We start from the raw sequence: 24,542 nt of genomic DNA, 5'->3' as shown, positions 1-24,542 counted from the left end.
TCCCTTATGCTGACTTGAAATATTTTTCCTATAAATTCTATTCCTCTGTCTTATTTCTGCTCTCTGTATTAATATAGAAAAAATCTACTTTTTCATTTTCATGATAACAATTCAAGCACCTGAAGGCAGTTTCATGCTTTCCTTAAGTCGTCTCTTTCTAGAGAAAACATCCCCTATCCTTAGACTGTTTCTAAAATGCCTTTCTCTAGGCCTGGAAGTCATCAAGGTTTTCCTTTGAATGTGGTGCCTGGAAGTAAAACCTACACTTTTGAAGCGACTTGGTCAGTACATAAGTCAGAAGGAAAACAATAACCCTTGTTCTGGGACCAAATGCTTATGTTAATACAGTTTAAGACTAACTTCTTAAAATTATAGTTCTCACTTCTGTTAAGGACAATGTAGCTTCTATTAGACCAACATTTCAGCATTTCACAGAAATAGAAAAAACAATACTAAAATTTGTAGGGAACCTCAAAAAACTCTAATAGCCAAAGCAATCTTGAGAAAGAGGAACAAAGCTGGAGGCATCACACTTCCTGATTTCAAACTATATTACAGAGCTAGAGTAGTCCCAACAGTATGGTATTGCCATAAAAATGGACACATAGATCAATGGAACAGAACAGAGAGCCCAGAAAAAACCTGCACATATATGGCCAATTAATTTATGACAATGGAGGCAAGAATATAAATGGAGAAAGAATAATCTCTTCAATAAGTGGTGGTGGAAAAACTGGACAGTTACATGCAAAAGAATGAAACTGGGCCCCAGTCTTATACCATACTGTATTAAATCAACTCAAACTGGATTGAAGACTTGCATGTATAACCTGAAACCATAAAACTCCTAAAAGCGTAAAACTTCCAGAAGGAAACATAGGGGGTAAGCTCCAAGACATTGGTGTTGCCAATGGTTTTCTTTGGATTTGACACAAGCAAAAAGTGTCAAGTGAGTTTTATATCAAACTGAAAAGCTTCTGCACAGCAAAGGAAACCATCAATAAAATGAAAAGGGAATCTACAGAACAGAAGAAAATATTTGCAAATGTATATCTGATAAGGGGTTAATATCCAAATTATATAAAGAACTGATACAACTCAATAGAAAAAAACCCCAAACAATCCAATTAACAAATGGACAGAGGATTGGAATAGACATTTTTCCAAAGAAGACACACAAATGATCAAAAATATACATGAAAAGATTCTCAACATCACTAATCAGTCAATGCAAATCAAAACCACAATGAGATACCACCTCACACCTGTCAGAATGGCTATCATCAAATGACAAAAAATAACAAGTGTTAGAGAACATGTGGACAAAAGGGAAACCCCCTCATGCACTGTTGGTGGGAATGTAAATTGGTGCAGCTACTATGGAAAACAGCATGGAGTTTCCTCAAAAAATTAAAAATAGAACTACCATATAATCCAGCAATTCCACTCATGGGTATTTATCCAAAGGAAATGAAAATAGGATTTGCAGAGATAAGTGTATTTATATACATACAGCTGACCCTTGAACAATGTGGAGGTTAGGGGTGCGCACCCTCCTCAAAGTAACAAATCTGTGTATAACTTATAGTCAGCCCTCCATATGTGCCGTTCCTCCATATTCGTGGATCCTCCATATCCATGGCTCCGCATCCTGGGTGTCAAACAACCTCAGACTCTAAGCATTCTGTATTTACTATTCAAAAAAAAGCCGTGTATAAGTGAGTGGACCCTCTCAGTTCAGACCTGTGTTGTTCAAGGTCAAAAGTGTATATAATGGACTATTATTCAGTCGTGAGAATGAAGGAAACCCTGCTATTTGCAACAGCATGGATGGACTTGGAGGGCATTATGCCAAGTGAAGCAAGTCAGACAGAGAAAGACAAACACCATATGATCTCACTCATATATGGAATCTAAAAACATTGAACTCAAAGAAGCAGAGAGCAGAATGGTGGCTGCCAGGGGCTGAGGAGTGGGGAAAATGGAGAGATGCTGGTCAAAGGGCACAAACTTTCAGTTGTAAGATGAACAAGTTCCAGGGATCTAATGTACACCACTGTGACCACATATAGTTAATAATACTGTATTATTGAAAGTTGCTAAGAGAGAGGATCTTAAATGTTCTCACCACAAAAAAGAAATAGTAATCATGTGATGTGATGGAGGTGTTAACTAATGCTAAGATGGTCATCATTTTGCAAAGTACAAGTGTATCAAACCAACACACTGGACACCCTAAACTTACAGGATGTTTTATGTCAATTATATCTCAACAAAGCTGGAAAAATACTAAAAAAATACAAGTGAACAAATTCAAAAATACAAAAAAATAATACAGATATGGAGAATAAAATGCAAAAGTTCAATAGATCTATAATAAGACTCCCAAATGTATACTCCCACCTTGCCATGTCTCTTGAACTTCAGACTGGAATATTCACACTAATAATTGTACTTGGATAGTCCATTGACCTTACATGTATTCATTTATTCAATTAACAAAAATTTAAAAAATAAGATTCACCAAATTTAACTTTTCATTACTCAGATCTACAGCTTCTCCCAAACAATCATAAGATCTTACTGCTTCAAACTCTGTTAAATGAAGCCCTTTCTCAACATCCCGTTTCACTATAGAAGGTAGCTCAAAGTGCCCTGCCCTTTTGTCTGTATCGCTGCAACAGCCTCTTAAATGTGTCTTTATGGGTCCAGTCTTGCCCTGCTTTGAATCCATTCTCTCCCTAGAAGCCCAAGTAATCTTCTAAAGTGCAAGCGTAATCATGTCACCTCTCTGTTTGAACTCTATCAAAGACTCTCCATTGCTCTTAGGAAGAAAAGCCTAGGTCCCTGACACGGCTTCCAAGGACTCACTTCCACTGACTCTGCAGCCTCAGGCTTACTCCGCCCTCCCCGCACCACCACCCCCCATTCACATGGCCACACTGCACACCTCTGCAGCCCCTTCTGCTGACATGTCCCCTGCTATTCCAGTCCTCCTGACACAACCTCATGTCTGTTCGCCTTTGAATCTCAGCTTAGGCTTTGGGACTTTCTTTGACCTTCTGCCTTTAAGACTGGGCAAAAATGCCCCTCCTCTGTGCTCCTCTAGAGCTGGCACTAAGTTCCACCCTAACAGGGACCCAGGACCTCTCCTCCTCTGTTGACCTACATCCACTATAACAGCGGTCCCCAACCTTTTTGGTACCAGGGACCCATTTCGTGGAAGACAATTTTTCCATAGGCCCTGGAGGCAGGGGTGTGCAGGGGGATGGCTCAGGCAGTAATGCCAGCGATGGGGGGATGTCTCAGGCGGTAATGTGAGCGATGGGGAGTGGCAGGTGAAGCTTCAGCTCACCTGTCCACCGCTCACCTCCCGCTGGGCAGACGGCTTCCTAACGGGCTGTGGACCGGTACCAAGGTTGGGGACCCCTGCTCTACAAGACCCTCAACTTGCGGGCAAGTGCTGTGTCTAATCTATAGTCGTATTCTCAGTACCTAGTCCAGGGCACAACACATAGTAGGTATTCATCAGATATTTGTTGAATAAATCAAAAGAGTAAAGTAGAGAAATGAAATTAGCCCACATTAGTAATAATTTTGGTAGTTGAGAATAATTTTCATATTTCTTTCACTGGTTTTCTTCCTAAATCACTAAACTCAAATTTTATGTATAACCATTTCTAGAAGAGGCTCCATTTAAATTTTGCAAAATTAAAGCTGAATAACTTCTGCTTTAAAACTCAGACGTGGCAAAAGGATCTTTATATACAATTTAGTGAAGAATTTGGAAGGTGAGAGATATTGGTTGCCCTTATATTGAAAAAAAGTATGTATTTATAAAAGGTTTATCACAGTCCCTGGCACAGAGAAGGTTCTTGATAGTGTTAAGTGAATTTGTCTTTCTGTGCTGTCAAAACAGTAATTTCTCCCAACCTCCCTGTTTTCTCAGCTTCCCTGTTCTCCAAAAAGGAGGGTGATAAAAACCACTCCCCATGTACACACACACAGAAGGAAGAGGTATGGCCAAAGATAGAGATATAGCCTTGTTTAGTTCAAATGTTGAACCTTAAAAAAGAACAAAATAAAAAAAATTTGAATTCAACTACTATAGGTTATGCTTCAGAAATGGGGTCTAGAGGAGTTTGTGTGAATTTCTGTCACTCAGGTGAGATGGCCCCTCCTCAGAGCCAAGTTAACTATGGCTAGCTCTGGTGGGGATGATGCAGATCAATAGTAAGAATAATTGAGGATGTCATCAATACTAGAATTACAACTAGAGGAATACCTGCTACAGAGGGAAAGTATCAATATATGGAACTTTGACCTTGACTGCCGCAGGTGTTTACCTGCAGTAACACATCTGGGGAAAGAGACCACAATTCAGGGTGATCAGCACAGGTACTTCTGTGTTCATTATGTGGAGTGTGTGTGTGTGTGTGTGCGCTCCTGGTTTGTGGACATCTTAGTGTGCAAGACACAGTCAAGCCAAATGAAGACAGTTATCAGAGGATGAGGAGTAGAGATACAGAAACAATGGTTTTATTTTTCGGTGCAAATGTGCAAAAGCCATAGTCACACACAATGCAATTGAAAATACAGAAGAAGACAGAGAAAAGGGAGTGTTTTTAAGTCAGCTATGACAAGATATTGGAAAACAGAAAAGCAACTACTGACAATTACAGTGACAACAGAGCCATCAGAATTGTACAGAGAAAGAGATGGTGAGTGATTCTTAAATATATTTGGAAGGAAACATGTTACATTTGGAATGACCTGTAAGCATATAATTATGGATATGCCCAATGGGAGCAAATGTGAAAACTGTACACGTGGTCTTTGGCTGTATCAATTTTATGCTTACTTCAGATAATATGGGAATGCAAATATTGATGGGAAGGTTTTCCCCATGTCTCTTGCCATGAAATCTAGCTTTGGAACAGATCAGCTGAGATGGCAGGATGGCACGTACTGTGTAGTGGCGAGGGGAGCGGGGAGTAGAAAGGAAAGACTTCAACATGAGTCTCTCCCAGTTAAGTGGCTGCTAGCACTCCACAGGATAAATTTGCTGCATAAAATCCTCTATTATTGTTGAAAAATAAAACTGAAGATATTTCCTTTGCTTTTATAGTATACTACTTTGTAATTTTGATTTCATGGTATAGTTAAGTTTACCTTGGTAATTTCCAAAGAAAAACAAATTTCTTAAAAAAATTGGGACTAAATGAGTATTGGATATCACCCAATGGATAAATTACCTTCACATTTTCAAACCAGGGCAGCTCCTAAAGACACAAACACATTTACAAAATGATCTTTGGCGGGCCATTGTTATTATAGCTCTTTCTAAATTAATTCATAGGATCAAATTATTTTCCCTTTAAATGAACACAAATAATGGCTCCTTTGGAAGGTATAGCCACACAAAGATATTTAGCATAAATGATAACATGCAGTGTGGAAGCAATAAAAATATTAGCAAATAAAGTTATTTTCTAATTACTATTTTATATACTCTAAGCACGAATATATTAATCTTTGCATACCTTATTAATTTACTTTGTAGTTCCGTCACTTCAGGTATTTATTTCTTAAAAAAGTCATAATGCCAAATATACTTTGATTATAATAGGTACTATGCTTTTTTTCTCAGATAGTTGAAGAGGATAAATTTACTTGCCAATTTTAGAAAAATATGCCTCCAAGAAATTCAAGCTTTATAATTTACATTTTTAGTGTATGCATATACAATAATGCTTATTTCTTTATTGAATATGCATTGAAAATCAATTGAGATTAGTCCATTTGATAGAAATGTCGATAAGCTCATACATCTATAAGCAATTAACAAAAAGTTATTATTTGTATAGAAAATATTGCAGGAAAAAGAAATGGAGAAAGGTTTTATCTGTCATTTTTTCTGAGGAAGGAAGGTTTTTATGGAATTGTAAATTATACTGCTGAGGTATATAACTTGAGAATTGATACCAATTATATTACAAAATTTTCTTTCTAGATTTTGAGGGATTTCATGGAATTTCCCACTTTCTTTATATATATTTTTAACTTACCAGAGAACTGGCAACACTTCATCTGAATAGCTTGTATAAGAGCATAGATGGATATAAAAAGTTTAATCAGTAATTTTCAAATTGTCATGTCATGAATAATAGATAAGAATGAAAGAACATAAATGACTGAGGATGAGGGCGAATGAGGGCGACTTATACTGTAAAAGCTCACACAGGAATGCGGTGTGGGAGAAAGCTGTTTCTTACTGCGGTGGTCATTCAAATACAGAGGTGCTAAGAATGACGACACATCTGTACTAAATACTCTCAACAGGGAGATGTCTCTGCTCGTGTTAAGAACAATTCTTTTTTGCATTTAGAGCCGGAATAGGTAAATATTTGACGTACTCATAAAGTGCTTGCCATATGCTTAAAATAGTCCTTGAATTTATTTTAATTTTCAAGATGGTTTTTATTTCAAGGCATCTCTTGAAATTCATGGCTTTCAAGTTTGGGAATGTTCACAGGCACGTCAATAAGCATCCTGTTCACCCCACTCGACCACGGGCTCATCATTCATGCGCAGAATGAGGTAAGAAAGAAGCTGGAAGAGGTTCTGCCAGAGCAGGAGGGAGACATAGAAGGAGAGGCCGCTTACGTCCAGCTCACAGCGCGCGCCGGCGAAGGCCAAATCACAGACGCACTGGAACTTGTTCAGCAAGTCGTGGCATTGGCCTCCATTGAGGCAGGGATCGGAGGCACACTCGTCAATGTCCTTTTCACACCTTGAAAACGGAAACAGCAGAAACCCGGGCCCCAGTTCAATAAATTGGCTGTGAAATGAATGGGAGGGAGAACGCTAGCCTGATCCACCTAGACCAGCGCGGTGTAATTGACCAATTCCTATGCCCTTTGTTGTATATGCTTGATAACGTGGGAGATAATCTTCAAAATTCCTTTCACAAATTTTTCTTTTAATGAAAATAATTTGTACACACACACACACACACACAGACGCACACACAGTTAATTAGAAAGAGAAAACAGGTGCAGATATCTAGAAACCAAGACAAAATGGGGCCATGCATAAGTCAATTTCTCCCTCAAGAGTGTTAGTGTCGTTGCCACCTTATAAAAGTTAAGTTTATTGGGGTACACGGGGACCAAGGCAGTGAGCTATAGTTTTTCAACCTAGCGTCTACAGAGCAGACCTCCACTGCAGCTGTGAGGATTCTGATGCATCAGTGTCCCCAAGCGAAAGGGTAAAGCCCCTCAGAAACATAAAAATGTATTTGGTTTATTCTGGGAGATTTGGGATTATTACCCTTGGGAAACCCATTTTTAACAAAAAGCCAAAATAGATAATAGAAGATTGCACTTGCTAATAAATCAGTTTCATAGTTAAGTGTAATATTTGCATGCTCAGATAGAATGATTTTCAAAAGCCAAATTTTCCAAAAACAAGTGATATCAGTTCTAAGGTAAATAGAAACTTTCCTCTTCCCCGGGACGCTGTCATTTCCCCCCTAATTTTCCATGAACTACTACGTGTTTTATCCAATCACTCCCCAATCACTCATTGAGTAGATATTTATTTAGCACTTACCACGTGCCAAACCCCCTGCTAGGCCTTGGGATAGACGGGTAACTGAGGCGTCTTTCTTACTTTGGGAAATTCATACAAAACCTCAGTTTCGGGAATCTCTACAGAGCAGCTCACAAAGTTGAAGTCCACTGTAAACAATTTTTCATTCCCCACCTTCTAAGAGGTAAGCGTGCATGCCTAGGTCATCCACTAATCCCTAGGCTCAAACTGAAGGGATTAGGTGATAGGATGGGCAGGGCCAACCCAAGGCATAAAGGGAAAAAGATTTCTTCCCAGAAAAACAGCTCCTTATCCCCTTAGATACCAAGCATAGCTGAGACATTTTGTTTTCCTTTTTTGGCTTAGGCTTCTGCGCTGGAAGGAGACTCCTCTGATTAGACCGGAGCATAACTCGGCAGCTCAAGGGAGCCTGCCAAGTACTCCCTGCCCTGGGTGGGCCAGAGTGTTCACAGCATCCATCATGTACAACCTGCCAGGGTGACAGCACAGAGTTGGAGGTCTAACCCGACAGAAGAGAAGGCAATTTGTTAGAGGACAGCTTTTCAATATCTTTGGACTTTATGGAAGTCACATCCCCCTAGGCCTTGGGAGACTGCCCAGTATTTTCTAGCTTTCCTCCAGCTATTCTTTCTCTATTTCTTATCTACTTCTCTTTTGAGCTGAACAGTGCACAATATACACACAATCATTATAAACATTATTGGAGCTTTCATTAGAGGTTATTAATAGGTAGAAAATCAAAACAAATAAATCCATTGGCATCCAGTGAATTAACTAATGACGGAGAAGGACTTTGAAAGCACAGAATCCATGGGACATGTGTTTACTATTTTAGAAATCCATTTTCAGTAGAGAAGTTTATCCGGATGAAAAGACTCCTGGGAGAGGAACAGAAACGCTGAGCTTCCTTTTCTTACCACATTTCAAGTCAACAATTTGAATTTAAATGCCAGATACCTTTCTTTTTTTAAAAACAAATAAACGTTGGAGGAAAGGGAAATGTTTGTTGTAAATAGGAATAAGGTGCGAGTAGTGGAGAAAAATAAGCCAAGGCTTTGAATGAGTTCTGTGCATTGGCCATTAAACATTAATGTGCCATTAAGCATTAAATGGTGACATTGAGGGCTGGAAGTAACCAGCACTTAAATATATAGTTAAAGTGTTGTTCACATTTTAGGGCAAGAAAATCTTTGCAGTGTTTTTGATATATGTGGAGGCCAACCGAATGGTCTCTGGGTTAATAATATGGTACAATGAAAAGTGGAACATGACTCTAGGCTACACACCTCCGTGCACATGGATACTCGGACTGCCTGTGCCGCTTAGAGCCAGACACTGAAAGCAAGCCGTGAAGGCATGAGCTAGCTAGCCTTATTATTGAATGTCGGAAGGGAAAAATGCAGGTGTGGCCAAGATTGCCTGCTGTTTTGTAAATGTGGCAAAAGAGCTGTATCTCTGTGGTGCCCAAAAACTGGTTGAAAAAAAGAAAATTCAAATTAATCCAAACTCTAGTTGTTGTGGAGCAAAAATATACCCACTATTTTATTAACTACTCTTTTGGGGAAAATTAATTCAGTCAAGATCTCTTTGTCCAATGTGTTGGACTTGAATTGATCCAATTTGTTCAGAGGTAGTTTGATCAGAGATCAGTATTATCTTACCCTGGATGATATATGAGATGGAGGAGAACTCTTTCCCTTTTCTTTTAAGTGTTGCAAGTAAAGATTTAGTCATACATTTATGTCAGCACATCTACAGGTGAGCAGAGGCTTTGAAGGCAGTGCAACCTTGCAGGAGCACGTGTCTGGATTGGCACCTGACCTGTCACTTAACCTCTTGGCTTCCGTTTACATAAATGCAAAATGGAAATAATAACAATTAGAGACAATAATAACAGTAACAATAATAACAATTTGTCCGGTGCCTGGCATAACACTAGAAAAAAATGGCTAAATATCTGTTACCTGCCATTATAGTATCTCTACCTCTTAGTAGAGATAAAGCCCCAGTTTGTTACCATTCTGGGAACAATGATCCCCTTGGGAATCCGATAAAAGCTACGGAATACGCACCTTCTTGCACTTGACCTCACCTCGGCCAGTCAAATGCATATGCAAATTTGCCTGCATGTTCAGCAAGTCACAGACCGAAACCAGCCAGCTATCAACCCCATACCGACAATCCCAGCATTAGGTACAGCAGAGCTGAAGGGTTTCTTTGGGAAAGGTAGATTTATCTGGATAAAGTGTGTATACTTTTAGGGTTGAAGGTAATTCTAGGAGCAATCTTTAAGGTTTATTATATTCTGCCTTCACCAACAACCGTGTTTGCATCATGTACTAGAGTTAGTGGGACAGAAACACGCATCCAGAAGTACCTCTAAAACAACAATATCACATTTTACTGTTTTCGAAGACATATTTCCTTAGTTAAGTCTTGGCTAAAAAAGCGTTCTTGACTTTGACCTAAACTGTAATTTTTCTTCTTTTTTATTGTTTGTCTCTGTCCGGACCTATATTTCAGCACAGATTTCCCTATGGGAACTGAGATGAAAAATTACAGAAGAAATAAACTTTGCATAATCTCGCTGTTGTTCAGCCCAGACTTTTCGCCTATAAAGCTCTGCTGCGACTCACCATTCCCCAGTGAAACCTGGCCAGCACACACATTTTACTTCACCCTGGAACTCCGTGCAGTTGCCGCCGTTATAGCACGTGAGGTTGGTCTTCTCATTCCCACAGACTGCTGAGGGTAATCTGGTGTATCTAGAGAGAAAAGTAACAGCCACACTGTTCACCTTGCTCATTTCATTTGTGAAAACGTTTTAGAAAAGTTCATGTATATAGTCAATGCCAAACTAACTAGGTACTCAGGCTGGCTGAGCCACACATGCTTAACTGTGCTGTTTTGTTCCAGAATCACCTCAGTGTACAGCTCCTGCTGGAGGGCTGCACTGTTCGGATCATGGCTATCCATCTTCCACTGCTACCCAGTGGTCATTCGTGAGATAAGATCTATGCCGGGGGTGGCAATAAATTTAGCGCCGGAAAGAAACTTGCTATAGCTAGGCCAGAGGAGAATTGCATCTCTATAAAGGCCAGGAAAGAAAGGACAGGACTCTGGTACCCAAGCCCTTATGTGATTTCTCCGTTGCCTTTCACAGCTGAACTCCAGTTGCCCTGCCAACACTTGCTGCCCCCATCTAATAACTCACAGCTCAGCAGAATGCAAGCCATGTGCTGTCCAGGAGGTTTGTACACGGTACTCAGTGGTGACCACGTGTGAATTCTGAGTTTGGCTCTTTCGTTTATCAACAGAGCTGTATATATTAAGGAATCCTTATAAGGGGCAGAACAAATTGTTAGAAGCTAAGCAGAACTTTACTGTGTGATAAAATCCAGTGGTGTGAAGGGACTGGTTAAAAAGATTTTATGGTGTTCAGGTCCTTTGACCCACTGTGCATGTTATGCTTGGAACTGGATACATAGTTAATATTCAGGAAATATCAGATGAATTTCATTTGTGCCGCTGTGCGCGCTGCAGCTAATATGGAGAAACCGGTCTATATGGAGAAACCGGTGTATACGTATCTCTTCCCACAAGAGCTAATCAATTCGACTTTAAAAAGAAAATATCCTAAGGACTTTTCAAAGGAGCCAAAAGTGTCAACGAGCGTTGAAAGAGGTCAATTAGCAATGCAAATATGAAGCTTTGTATACATCATATGTTTAATAAACACTTTTGAACCTCATTACAAAGTACTTTTGAATCAAAACTTTAATCTTTGAAAACTTGACTTTGATGAATTAGGCAGAAAAAATACTGGAGCACTGGTTACTGGGGCATATTTGTTTATTTTACTTATCCAAAGTCACCATGGCAGTACTATTAATTTTGATCCTGAATGTCTTTTGCTTTTAAGCATTCAGATTACCTGTTGGCAAATGAGTCGGTTAACTCATGAGAAGTGACATTTTATTGGAATGTCAACCCTCAGCACCTAACCCTGTGTCATGCCTTCACAGTCTCTGAACAGCAATAAATGTTATGGAGACAAATACATCTTCTTATAGGTGTGGCTACATATTCTGTCTACTAGGAGATTCATCCAGTTAAGGTACTACTTCTGAATTAGTGTAATGTCTGAAGGCTGCCAGCCAACTCCAGGCCTTCCTGTCCACATTCTGGAATCTATTGCTTGCTAGAAATAACCGTCTCATGTGCCTATAACAACTCAATTGTTTGGTGAATTCAAAACAAGTATAAGTTATAAAAACAATAATGAATGCTACTTACACAGAAATACTAAAGCAGTGTGACTTGGCAGGAAAATATTCATTCCTGTTTCTATTTATATTACATGAAACAGATGCGACTGCCAGAACTAAGTTTTATAGTTTCAGAAAAAACTGTGAAATGCTTTGAAATGGGCAAAAGAGATCACTGGGTATTCTTTCAGTGGAATGCTGGGTGTTATATAAACGATGCTCTAAGATTATCTGATTTTTCTAATGTGTATGACTCAGGTTTTTTTTACCAAGCTAGTTCACAACTCTGTAAGTTGTAGAAAATTATAGTAATACTAATGGATCTTGTTCATTGAAGTGCAAATGAATTTGAAGCGATACAGTCCACTGTCACACTGTAGAAATAGTGTGGTTCAAATACTAATTTTGTTGCCCTATAGGCTATTAAACAATTTTGCATTTATTGGTAAATTCATTTCCTCATCCCTATTTACAAGTGTGTATATATATGATATGGACATATTTATGTATATGATTAGATTATCCTTTGACATTTTGATTTTTATCTTACTGGTTCCCTCATTAATTAATGACAAAGTCATCAAAACGTTCATTCTGAGAGTCATGATTTTACCCTTTTGAAATTATACTTTAACATAGTCTTTTCAGAATTATATGAGTTTACCTGCCTGAAATACCCCAGAGTATTCTCTTAGGGGTAGGAGTCATGCTTCCTCCAACAATACTAAAATTCAGCTCTTGCATTTGTTGTAAATGTATTTGTTTCCTGAGGCCTTAAGGCTGTCAGACTCTGGGGCTGTAGTTCCTGAGACATTCTAACAGAGATGACTGAGAAAACATTTTGCTCAAAGTCTGGTCCAAACCCTGACCTTCCTCTTTGTAGAACATGCCAGCAGGTGAGACCCTGTCTTTGCAAGACCAAACTGTGATGGCCGTTGACTGTCACCCCCTGCTCAGCACAGCCTGTATGTTCATACCTGGGCAGAGAGCTTTCCAGTTTGAAGATGTAGAACACAGCTCGAAACACACTTTATGTGGATATTATGCTCACCTGCAGAATTTTCCTGTGAAATTTCCAGGACAGCGGCAAGAATAGCCACTGGTGTCACTGACGCAGGTGGCCCCGTTCGCACACAGGTGACTCTGGCAATTGTCTACATCTGATTCACAGTTCACACCAGTGTAGCCAGGCTCACACCTGCAGCGATAGCCTGCAACTCTGTCGGAGCAGTTGCCATGGATACAGGGGTTTGAAAGGCATTCATCAATGTCGAGTTCACAGTGTGACCCTGACCATCCCACGGGACAGGTGCAGTGATGAGAACTGTACGTGTCTTCACAATGTCCTCCATGCAGGCAGGGGTCGGAATTGCAGGCGTTTAACTGCAAACAGCCGGTAACCGCAGGATGTGTAGAGATTTTGAGAAACTGCTCCTCCTGAGGTTTATTAATTAAACCATGAACATTTTCAAAGTAAGAGAGATAAATGCCACTGATTTCTATTGTACTTAGACACCCTCGCAGGCCCTGCGTGTTGTCACTAGCTCGCTCACCCACATAAATGTTTATATCATCCTTCAGGAAGCTGAGACTCCCAGTAGCCACTGAGCTGGTCACAAGAGGTGTTCGCTGGTCCACTTCCATTTGCCACCTGGAAGCCTGGGCCCGTGGGTCTGTCATGGAGAGAGTCACTTGGTGCCACGCGCCATCATTCACTGACTGCAGACTTGTCAGACTCAGTGTGTAGAAACTGTTGCCACTTTGCAGCTGAAATAATAACTGGGAATCCCGAATGCTAATATTAAGAAATTCAGGCTCCTTCTCTGCGTGCAATATGATCGCATTTGCGTCCCTTGTTCTGAAACCAAATGTGATATTGGTGAGTTCTCTGGTAATATTCCCATTGCTCCTGAATAATATCTCACTGCTTTGTCCATTAAAAACAGCATTTGCGATACCTGAAGAGAGAAGGCAACGCCAATCAGCAACTTTACTAAACCTGTAATGTTTGCCTAAGTACGTTTATTGACATTAATGACCATCACGTTACTACTGTCATGTACGGATTGTTTGATACAGGCTAGGCACTCTGTTAGTTGCTTTTATATTATTTTTAATATGAAGTTCTCTAAGATAAGTTCATTATTATTATCATCTTTATTTTACAGAAGAAGAAATTGAGACTCACAGAGGTTAAGTAATTTTCTCACGGTCAAGTGGCTAATAGATAATTAAGCCAGAATGTCAAACCTGGGTGGTCAGATGCCAAAACCCAAATCATTTATGTCTTTTCCACTGAAATGCAGTACCTTCTAATGTTATTTTACAGCTGCTCCCACAAATAAAGCATTGGTTACCCATTTTACACACAAAGAAATCGAGCACAAAGAACTCACAAGTCTAGCTATAAACTGGGCCTCCAGTGACACAGTTAATAAACAGTGTAGTCTGGCTTCTGAGTAAGCTGACCCGGAGGCACTTAAAAGTAGCATTCTAAATGACTGATTTACTACCTGGCAAACTCCAGTTACGTGCTGAGTTACCAATCTGTGCCTAACTCCAAGTAGCATCCTGTGGTTGGGCAAAATCATACAACCGTACCCTCTGCTCTGATATACGCCCGCATACATGTGACCACATGGGGCCACAGCACTTTTGGGCAATCTTATTGCATTTTTCTATTAGACTGTTTTTCCAATTCCACAAGATCACTCGTTCACAGCTTGCTTTGTCTCTTAAAATAGCTAACCCTATATGTTTACGATCTCCTTTGTTACTTTCTTGAGAAAGCAGGAGAAAGAAGAACTGCTTCAATTTCCCACCTAATCTGTAAACCTAACAAATCTGGATCCACTCTGCTTTCCATTTGTTATAATGGATGCATTGTCCCTATTCTCATCTGTACAATAATAGAAAAAAGATCTCCTGTTCTCTGTCCCTGGTTCCTGACACAGGCCTTCTAAAACTCTGGTAAATTCCTAAGTGATAAGAACACTGCACTGGGAGCATCTTTGTTCTAATGAGACAGCGACTCTGGGTGGGCTCCTGGCTGGAACCTGGATGCAGGCTGGTCGTCAGGAAGACTAAGCCATGATTAGAAGCTTGAAATTGTCAGCCCCAGCCCATCCTCTAGAGAAGGAAGAGTGCAGAAAATGGAGTTAATAATTGGTCATGCTTACATAAGGAAGCCTCCATAAAATCCCAAAAGCATGGGGTTCAGAGAGCTTCCAAGTTGTTAACCCTACCTACGCTGGAATGGTCATGCACCCCAACTCCTCGGGACAGAATCTCCTGCACTGGGGACCCTCCCAGACCTCGCCCTATGTATCTCTTCATCTGGCTGTTCATCTGGGACCTTTATCATATCCTTTAATAAACTGGTAAACAATTAAGGGTTTCCCCGAGTTCTGTGAGCTGCTCTAGCAAATTAATTGAACCGAGGTGGGGGTCGTGGGAGCCTCAGATTTATAGCTGATCGGTCAGGAGCACAGGTGACAACCTGGACTTGCGATTGGCATCTGAAGTGCAGTGGGGGGCCTTCTAGTGGGACTGAGCCCTTAGCCTGTGAGATTTGACACTATGTCTGGGCAGATAGTGTCAGAGTTGAATTAAATTGAGATAACCTGTAGGACACCCAGCTAGTGTAGCAGAATTGCTTGGTGGGGGGACCCCCGCATATCAGGTGTCAGCAGTGCTGTGCGTATATTCCTACTGTGGGTTTTCCCTACTCAGGTGGGAAACTGTAGGTGCTCCAGCACACATCCAAGGGCAACTCTCCCACTCACGCCTTGGGTCCCTTTCATTTTCACCTTTTTTAGATATTCCTTCTACATGTAACCTCTTTCTGTTCTGCATCATCATTTTCCCTCCCTTTTTGTTGCTCCCATCAGCATAAGAATATGCTGTAACTGCTCCAATCTTAAAAATTAAAAACACAGGCAAGACCCAAGAGCACTACCCTGACCTCCCTCTACCCTGTTGCTTTCTTATTTCTCTAGTTCCTTTTCCAGCAAAACTTCTCCACATAGTTTTATATTCACCTTGTCTCAACTTTCTCATCCCCCATTTTCTTTTTAATACCTTCAGCATTGTTCCCCATCACATCACTGAAACCACTCTTGTCAAGGTCACGGTGACCTCTGTGTTACTGATCCAGCAGTCAATTCTCTATTCTCATTATCTTCCAGCTTTCAGTAGAAATTGACCTTAAGACACTGTCCTTACCTCACGTGTGGGTCACCACACCCAACCTCGAACACTTTATTATACAGCCTATTCCAACCACTTCTCAGTGTCCTGGCTTCTATTGCTCTGCAGAGCAATGTACCAACCATGCCTTAGCTCAACACCTCCACAGTTACCATCACATCTAGAAAGGATTCCTAAATCCTAAACATGGCGGACAGAGTTTATGTGACCCGACCCCTAACTCTCCAATCCCATTTCCTGCCACTCTTCCTCATGCACGTGCTACAGCCACAAAAACGTCTTGCTATTTTTTGAAGACGCCAAGCTTGTTCCCAAACCAGGCCTTTTACACTTGCAGTTACTTAGACATGATACTGGCCCCCGATCTTCCCATACCGGACTCTTTCTCAACAAAATATGCGCTCAAATGTCACCTCCTCCGAGATGCTTTCCCCAACTATCCAAGTGAAAATGTTTCCCCCCCAACCCACTCTCTTTTTAATTACTCAGCTGTATTTTCTTCATAGCACCTTGTAGCTATTTGAAATTATACTGTTAACTTTCCTACTTGTTCCTTGCCTGTCTTTCCTCACTAGAACATGAGCTTTTACGAGATCATGGAACTTCTCTGTCTAGGTTCTCACTAAACCTGATGCAGGGAACATTGCCTGGCAGAGAACAGGTGCTCAGTAAATATTACTAAATGAATAATCTACAAAAATAACTCAATCCTTAATTCTGAAAAGGGAGATAATGATTAGAAACCACAGCAGGAGTAAATTCAAGGGTATCATTCAAGTGTATCATTTGACTGAATTAACATTTCACTTGATTTTATTGCTTTTGACTGTGGTGTTTTTTCCCAGCAAATTTGGGGTTGGGATTAGGCAGGAAAAGAGCAAGAAGTGTCTCATTACATGTTTTTGCATAAATGTTAACATGACAAATCTCATTAGCCCTCCAACTCCTGAAGGAAGAATACTGTCTGTCATGCTGTATAAACTAGTTTCATTGACAGACTGAGCACATGGAAATCACTTCTTGTGATCTGGGTAAAAACCGCAGTTCACGTTAACATTTATACTTTGCCTTTCCTTCAGGGAACTTTATCATAATAAACACACCTGTATCTAAGGTGGGTTGTAATTTTTAATTGTCTGTTTTTGGATAGGATACAGAGATAGAAATGATTAAGTACTAAAGGCAAAGGTAATGCACAAGCTATACTCTCAAGAGTATGTTATTCTAGCAGAACTATCTTCTCAACACATCTCACTAGAAATAAATACAATAGTGTCATGAGGTCACATCAAATGAAAATTATACAAAATAGCAAAAGTGAATGCTAGGGTTTATACCTATCGGTTAGGAAATTTTCACCCCTCCTACTAATTTACATTTTCTCCCTTCATTAAGATAAGTCATACTTAAAAAAATGTTACTGAGACTTGTTGAAAGGTCAGAGGCAAACTTTTTCCACTTTCTGTAGTGGCCATGCAGTAGCAGTGAAGATCATTCATGCCTTTCTGACATGGGGCATCCAAATCCTTTATGTGGAGATGGAGGGCAATAGGCACCCAGGGTATGGTTCTCGGACCGCCACTGTTTTTAGAAACCCTATTCTTTTTTTCCCTGTGAAAATGTTCAAAATGATTTAAACCCCATTGTAGAATATAACTGGGACTGAGAACTTTAGTATTTCTGTCAAAAGATTACCAGTAAAATAAATAAGTAGTAAACTATTTTAAACAAGCAATTCAGAGGACAGAGCAATGGAAAAGGTGTCATTAAAGTTCTGTGTCATATTAGAGGCCTGATCTCATTCTTTACAGAAATTCATCATGCTTTATTCATGTGTATAGCATATTATTTCTTAAATAGGAAACATAAGAGTATGTGTATTCTTTTAGAAACCGCCCCCCAAGTATATACACTGTGCAATACATTTCACATATCATTTTGATATATGATTTTAAAATACAGAAACATAAAAGTAACTGTATTCTCATTCTCAGTCACTTTGGGGCTTGGTTGTTGATTTGGGCCTCAGGTCAGTCTACCCCCTAGCTCCAGACCATTATTTTAGTGCAGTGTTTTCCAAGGTATTTTATGTATTTTTTAAACTGTATGCAGATAATGTAATTTAAGTCTAGAGTAGTTAAGTGAAAATACTGAGCTAAACTGAAGAAAAATATATATTCATTTAACAAATATTTACTGACAACCTCCTACATGTTTGGCACTCTTCTAAGTGCTGAGCGTAACGTGGGAAACCAGACAGAAAATCTCCCTCCCTTTTGAAACTTATATTCCATCGAGGAAAAGATGATGAACAAGTGAACAAATACCTGTGTAACCAAACATCCAAGGATGATTAGAGCCATGAAGAAAAGTAAAGCCAGGGAAGAGGGCACTTGGGTAGAAAAGGGAATGGAGGGATGAGGCCCTTGTGAAGCTCTGGGCTTAGAGAGTTCAGGGTAGAGATGGTGATGGTGTGTGGGAGCTGGGGTGAAAGAACACTGGACAGAAAGACATCAGATGCACATTGAGGACAACTCTTAGAGGGTTTCTCCCACTATGAAAGGAAGCAGGAACATGGGATGGTAGCTGGTGGGGATGGGAGGGATATCAAGGGAAATAGTTTGTAATGAAGAAATTTGACAGGATGTTTATATACTGAGGGGAAAATTGATGATGCTGGCGGGTGAGAGAAAAATTTCAGAAGCAAAATCTTTGAGCAAGGGGAAGAGATTAGAATTGAGTGCGAACATAGACGGTTGGCTATAGACTGAACTGTGCATTATTTGAACTAGGAGAAAAGACATACTATAAATAATAGTGTGGCTACCATGTAGACCTGTCAAAAATTGTAAAGATAGTATTCAAATTGCTAACATTTGGGAAACTGTGTTCAGCAGTACTGAATTTGGGGAGGAAAACCGTTCAGATTGAGGGAAATACTCATGGCAAACACCAGTCGAGTGCCTACTGTGCTGGGCTCTCTACACACGAGGTCATATAATCATCACACACACACCCATAGTTACCTACTTATCAAGTAGATGTTTTATCCTTTTCTTACAGAGGAAGCTTTAGATTATGGAGACGTGTGAATTGCCAGAAGCCTCATAGTTAACCAAGGACAATGTGCTCACACTGGCACTTTCACTCTGTATTGCCAGTAACAAGAAAAGAAAAGCCAAACATCACCCGGTTAATTCTTTCTCTAGAAATTAGTCTTAAATGATCAAGGATCTAGGCTTGGTGCTGCTATGACCGCCGTTTCCCACTCAGAAACCCAGGGGCAGGATGAGGCTACTCTGGCTGATTACACTCCCATTAGGTTTGTTATACCACTACTCGCGCAGGGAGAAGCAGCTACACGTTTCTCTGCTGAGCTGGAGTTGTCTGTATTCTTTTTCTGGGTTGACTCATGGAACAACTGAAATGCCCAGCTGAACTGGATGGTGATAAGTTTGAACTGCACTTACATTCAAATCCTCGAGGCAGCCCCTGGCACTGGGCCGGGGGAGGACACGGGCTGAGTTCACACCAGCGAACCTCCTGGCAAGCTTTCCCGGCTGTGTTCGCAGGGCAGGAGCAGGAGAAGTCATCCCACAGGGAGTAGCAGATGCCTCCGTTGTGACAGGGGTTGGGCTGAGCAGACAATAAATCATAGGCATTAAAAGCACCGGCAACTAAATATGGAAAAGACCCCGTTAATCTGTGAATGCTAATTTCCTACATATTTACATTTCGAATTTTTTATATCCATTGGCTGATAAATAGAATAAAACTTACTGCTACCATCTAGAGAGAGGAAAAGGGAAATAAAGAAAAATATATAATACTGATCTCCTGTAGCTCAAGGAGGATTATCAAAGGTGTAATTATATTCTCTCTAATTTATAAATTACCAGGCACTTTCACTGTCACTAATGATAGTTTGAGTTAGAGACTTTTCCTCCTGTTTTTACTGGTGAGGAAACTGAGGTCCCTTTCATTGTCCAAGATTCTATCAACAGTCAAATAGGGAAGTTGGTACTTGGATCCTCTGGGTCCCCAGAGGAGTGACACCACCTCCCTTCCAGCTCTGCCTCTGAATCAGAAGCGTATCATAATTTGAGTTCTCACAAGGTTTCTCACAATGTGTTCAAAACGGAAGTATTGATAAAGGAATTTCTGAGAGCTCTGTCTTTATTTATGCCCATTCCGCTGTTAACATGTGATCTAGGCTAGTGACCCAACCTTTTTAAATGCCCATTTCCTTTTCTGTAAATAACATCAATGGAGAGAATAAAAATGCCTGCTTTGCACAGTAGTCCTTCCACAGAATGAAATGGATTGATCCATGGAAAACAGCGCCTGGCACATTGGAGGTGTCCCTATAGTAATGCTACAATGATTCATTTTTATGTATTTAGAAGCAAGCCCAGTACATGGCAATAGTTGGAGCTCAATAAATGTTCAACAGATATAAATGTCTTTCCTTCTTTTCCTCTGAAAGCTCATGCAGAGCTGACAAATTCACGTATTGAAGTAGCTTTCAGAAGAGCATACAAAATATACAAAGTAAAGCATGGGCTCTGAGTAGTTATATTACAGAAAATTTCAAATCCAACTCCCAGAAGGAAGTTACCTCTCAGATTTTTTTTTTCCTTATTGACTTAGTAGATGTTCAAAACAATGGTAGGTGGGCATTTAAGATAAAGTTAATGGTATCTTCAAAATGAATTAATTCAGTTAAACCTCTGGGATGCCATTAAGAATTTGGGAATTAAAATACAATTATTCTTAAGTCATTTGGTTGTAGAAGATGTAGTTATCTTGGTTGGTTAAATGGACCATAATGGCAATAAGATCAAGGCCATACTTTCATGGCTCAACATAAATCCCTGAGTCCTTCTGGGAAAGTATAGATGAAGCATTATTCTACGGCTAGTGGGTCAGTAACACCATATTCACATACAAAGAACAGTTATAATAAATTATCTATTTAATAAAATGAAGCTTTTAGCACACAATATGGACATAGTTGGTATGAATAATCCTACCTCACACAGGTTGTCTCCGGGACAGCCTTGGGTCACATTGACAAGAACTGCATCCTGGGCTGCATTGTTCATTGAATTTGGAAAGAATTCCAGATTTTCGTTGTTTAACCTTATATCTTGAATACAGCCTTTGAAGAATCCACCATTAGCTTCAGTCTCCTGTCTGTCAGGCAGTCCACCAATGTAGAGGACATCTCCTCTTTGGAGTCTCCACGTAGGAGCAGAAATAAATCCTAGGTTTTGTGACGACTGATACAGTTCGATTCTATTTGGCTTGATTTTCAAAGATATCAAGCGGACATTTCCATCGCTGAGAAGAAATTTTACTAATGATTTGGGAGAACCTGGAGTCAGCATTGCTAGTCTGCCATGCTCTAGCCAAACACGGATGTATTGGCAAGTGCCATTTTCCAGAGCTAGGAGCAAGCCCGATGGACGATGTGTTCGAACAAACATGGAGAGCGTGAAGGCCTCTCCGTAGCTCTTGTCAAGATGGAAACCAGCATATCCAGTGGAGTCATCTTGGCCAAATCTGCCTGCCACATACTCTTTAATAGAGGAGGAGAGACAAAGAGGAAACATCTGAAGACCAACAGGTAATGCATCTATCTATCTATCTATACATATATGGACAAATACATTCATACTTTAAAAAGTTCAAGACAGGCTTATTCAATAGAACGACAATTTGAAAAGTCATCCCTGACTTTCTGAACTTCTGAGTTTACTTTATTCTGAAAATAACTAGATTTTGGTTTATAGTTTATAGTTGAAGTCCACTGATCACAAAGAGAAAGAGATTTCTGCACCAATAAACTTTTGAACCTCTTCCTCACTGCCCTAAAAAGGTGGGGCTTAAATGTGGGATATCAGATGCTACTGCACTCCAACTTAATTTGGAGAAATTTGGGGAGCAAGAGCTCTTCCTGCAACACATGTAAGCAGACTGAGCAATCGTCATCGCTGCTATCTGGGGCATGCTCAAACAAATGGCATCAAACCGAACTGTTCCTTGTGAAGGACAGAAACCAAGAATTAGATTTGCAAATCCTCTTTTGGGGAGATACCCCTAATAATATTAAGAGGCAAGGCAGTTGACCAAAGGAAGAGGAGGACTCTTCCTTCTGTGGTCCTGGGTGGGTGAAGGAGAGGCAGGGGGCACAAAGTACTGGGGCAAAGCTGAGTTTTGAACTCACCCATTTCCTGTGGACAGAGAGGTTTCTAATGCATTGACGTGGCAATGCTATCGATGTGCATCACCACAAGAAAACTCTTGAGAAGTATAAAAATAAATGCTGACCTTCAAAATCATTGACGATATAGTAGGAACAAAAGTTCTTGTACTCCTAAAGCTTACATTCCATTTGGGTGGAGGCTATATAGTATGTCAGGTGGTGACAGGTTCTTTGATATACATAAACTCAGGCAGAGAAAGGGACTAGGGAGAGCTGTGGGTGGGAGTGGAGCTGTCATTTTAAATGGAGTCATCAGGGAAGAACTCTCTGAGAAGGTAATATTTGAGCAGAATCCCAAAGAAAGTAGAGATATTACTGCAGAAATTCAGGAGATAAATGATGGTGGCTTGGATCAGTGGTCATGGTGCAAATGGAGAGAAGTGGTCAGATTTTGGAAATGTTTTGGTAGAACCAAAACCAGGATTTTCTGGGGCAAGTTGCTCTCCAAGGCTTTTGGTCCAAGTAACTAGAAGCATTGAGTTTCCATTTGCAGAGATGGGGAAGAAAACAGGAGGAACAGATTTGGGGGAGAAATGAGATTCCATATTAAATTTGAGATGCCCTATTAGATATCCAGGTGGAAATTTCTAGTCAGCAGTTAGATATAGAGGTTCAGGGGAGACATTCTGGGCTAGTCACAGTAATTTTGGATTTGTCAGTGTAAATGTGGCATTTAAAGCCCTAAGATTGGAAGAGATCACCAAGAGAGTGAATCTAGAGAGAGAAAAGAAGAGGTCCAAGAACTGAGCCCTTAAGCATCAGACATGTGGAGGTAAAGGAGATGATAAAAGAGTACGACAGAAAGAGAATGAAGGGAGAGTGACACCCCATAAGCCTAGTGAGGAAAGAGTTTTCAGGAAGAGGGCGTATTCAACTGTGGTAAATGTTGCTGAGAGGTCAAGGCAGATGAGGACTGAAAAATGACCACTGAATCTTGCAATCTGGAAATCACTGATGAACTTGACAAGAGCATTGTCTTAAACATATTGCTATCTTCAAGTCTTCACAGCCCAATCCTAACCAGAAAAAAAGCATATTCCAGCATGTTTAAATGTTGTCATATGGTTCCACTGAAGTTTGAGCAAAGGTGGGACATATTTTATCTTAGCTGAATTATAGTGAAGCTTGCTTAGGTAACCATCTGTGTTTGAAGACCTTCTGCATAAAAGTCTGAATTTTCAGAATTCTGCCTTGATTTCCTACAGGAACATTATGTTTTGAATCTGCATTTGGAGACCACCTGCTCCAGGCAACTACAGGTAGTTTTCAAAGTGCATTGTTAGATGTAACAATCTGTTTGAAGAGGCTAACATCTCTGAATGCACGGCAGCACTTTCATATGAGATAAAATGCTCAACAAGAAAATGTGGCTCTTGAAGTTCCCTATGTTTGGGAATATGCACAGAATTGCTCTGCCTCAGGGGTGGTCCCTGCTGGTCATCCTGGGACGCCTGCAGCATCACTTTGTGGATCCAGATGAAAAGACAGACAGAACACAGAGCTGTTTCTTTTTCTCAGAAGTTTGACTCTCCAGCAGTCCTATTCTTCAGCAATCACAAGCAAGTAGTCAGAGCACGTGATTTACTACATGATTTTAGAAACACCTGACGCCATATATGACTTGTCTGTGGACACGGAAAGAATGATTCTCATATGTGTTGTTGATGTGTCATGAAGAGGGACGACAAATAGGGATAAGAAATAACCAAGTTTTCATGATTGATGGACTACAACAAGAAGAAATTTATTTAGAATAAATAAAAGCCACTTGGGTCTAAGTGTACTTCAATGGTTTAGGGTGGAAAAGGCAGAAATCTGTGGCACCAAGAGGGAGAACAACTCAAAGTGAACCAATCATAGAATGTGGCTGCCCAGAGGTCAATGGGACATTAGGCTGCAGAATAGAAGAACATTCTCTGGAATGAGAAGGTTACAGTCCTGTGTCACTCTGCACTGTCAGGCACATCTAAGAGCCAGATAAGCAAATTTATTCCAGAGCAAGCAAGCAGCTGACAGAGTGTCTGAAAACAATGTCAGGTGGAAAACATTAGAAGAAACTGGGTGTGTTCAGCATGATAGGAGTGATGGCTTGGATAGTACAATACACTTTTCTTCAAATATTTGTGTTCTCAAGAAGATATGTAAGTAAGGTTGACATTGGCTTCAAGAGTTACAATGCTGCC

General features: G+C 40.2%; 1 protein-coding gene across 1 annotated transcript in view; it reads right to left on the bottom strand.

The window, feature by feature from the left end:
• The window catches only part of CRB1 (crumbs cell polarity complex component 1), a gene marked incomplete at both ends in the record, with an annotated part of 253,942 nt that overhangs the window by 26,399 nt on the left and 203,001 nt on the right, over positions 1 to 24,542 (bottom strand). Inside the window, 5 exons of the mRNA XM_079697271.1 lie at positions 6,667 to 6,793; positions 10,251 to 10,379; positions 12,934 to 13,840; positions 19,562 to 19,727; positions 21,125 to 21,672. Of these exons, the coding sequence (XP_079553397.1) occupies positions 6,667 to 6,793; positions 10,251 to 10,379; positions 12,934 to 13,840; positions 19,562 to 19,727; positions 21,125 to 21,672 (1,877 nt within the window). The remainder of the gene's footprint in view (positions 1 to 6,666; positions 6,794 to 10,250; positions 10,380 to 12,933; positions 13,841 to 19,561; positions 19,728 to 21,124; positions 21,673 to 24,542) is intronic.

This window comes from Hyperoodon ampullatus, assembly GCF_949752795.1.
Source record: "Hyperoodon ampullatus genome assembly, chromosome: 2".
Taxonomy (NCBI): domain Eukaryota; kingdom Metazoa; phylum Chordata; class Mammalia; order Artiodactyla; family Ziphiidae; genus Hyperoodon; species Hyperoodon ampullatus.
The sequence above is the reverse complement of the archived record's forward strand: the minus strand, read 5'-3'. Positions and strand labels throughout refer to the sequence as shown.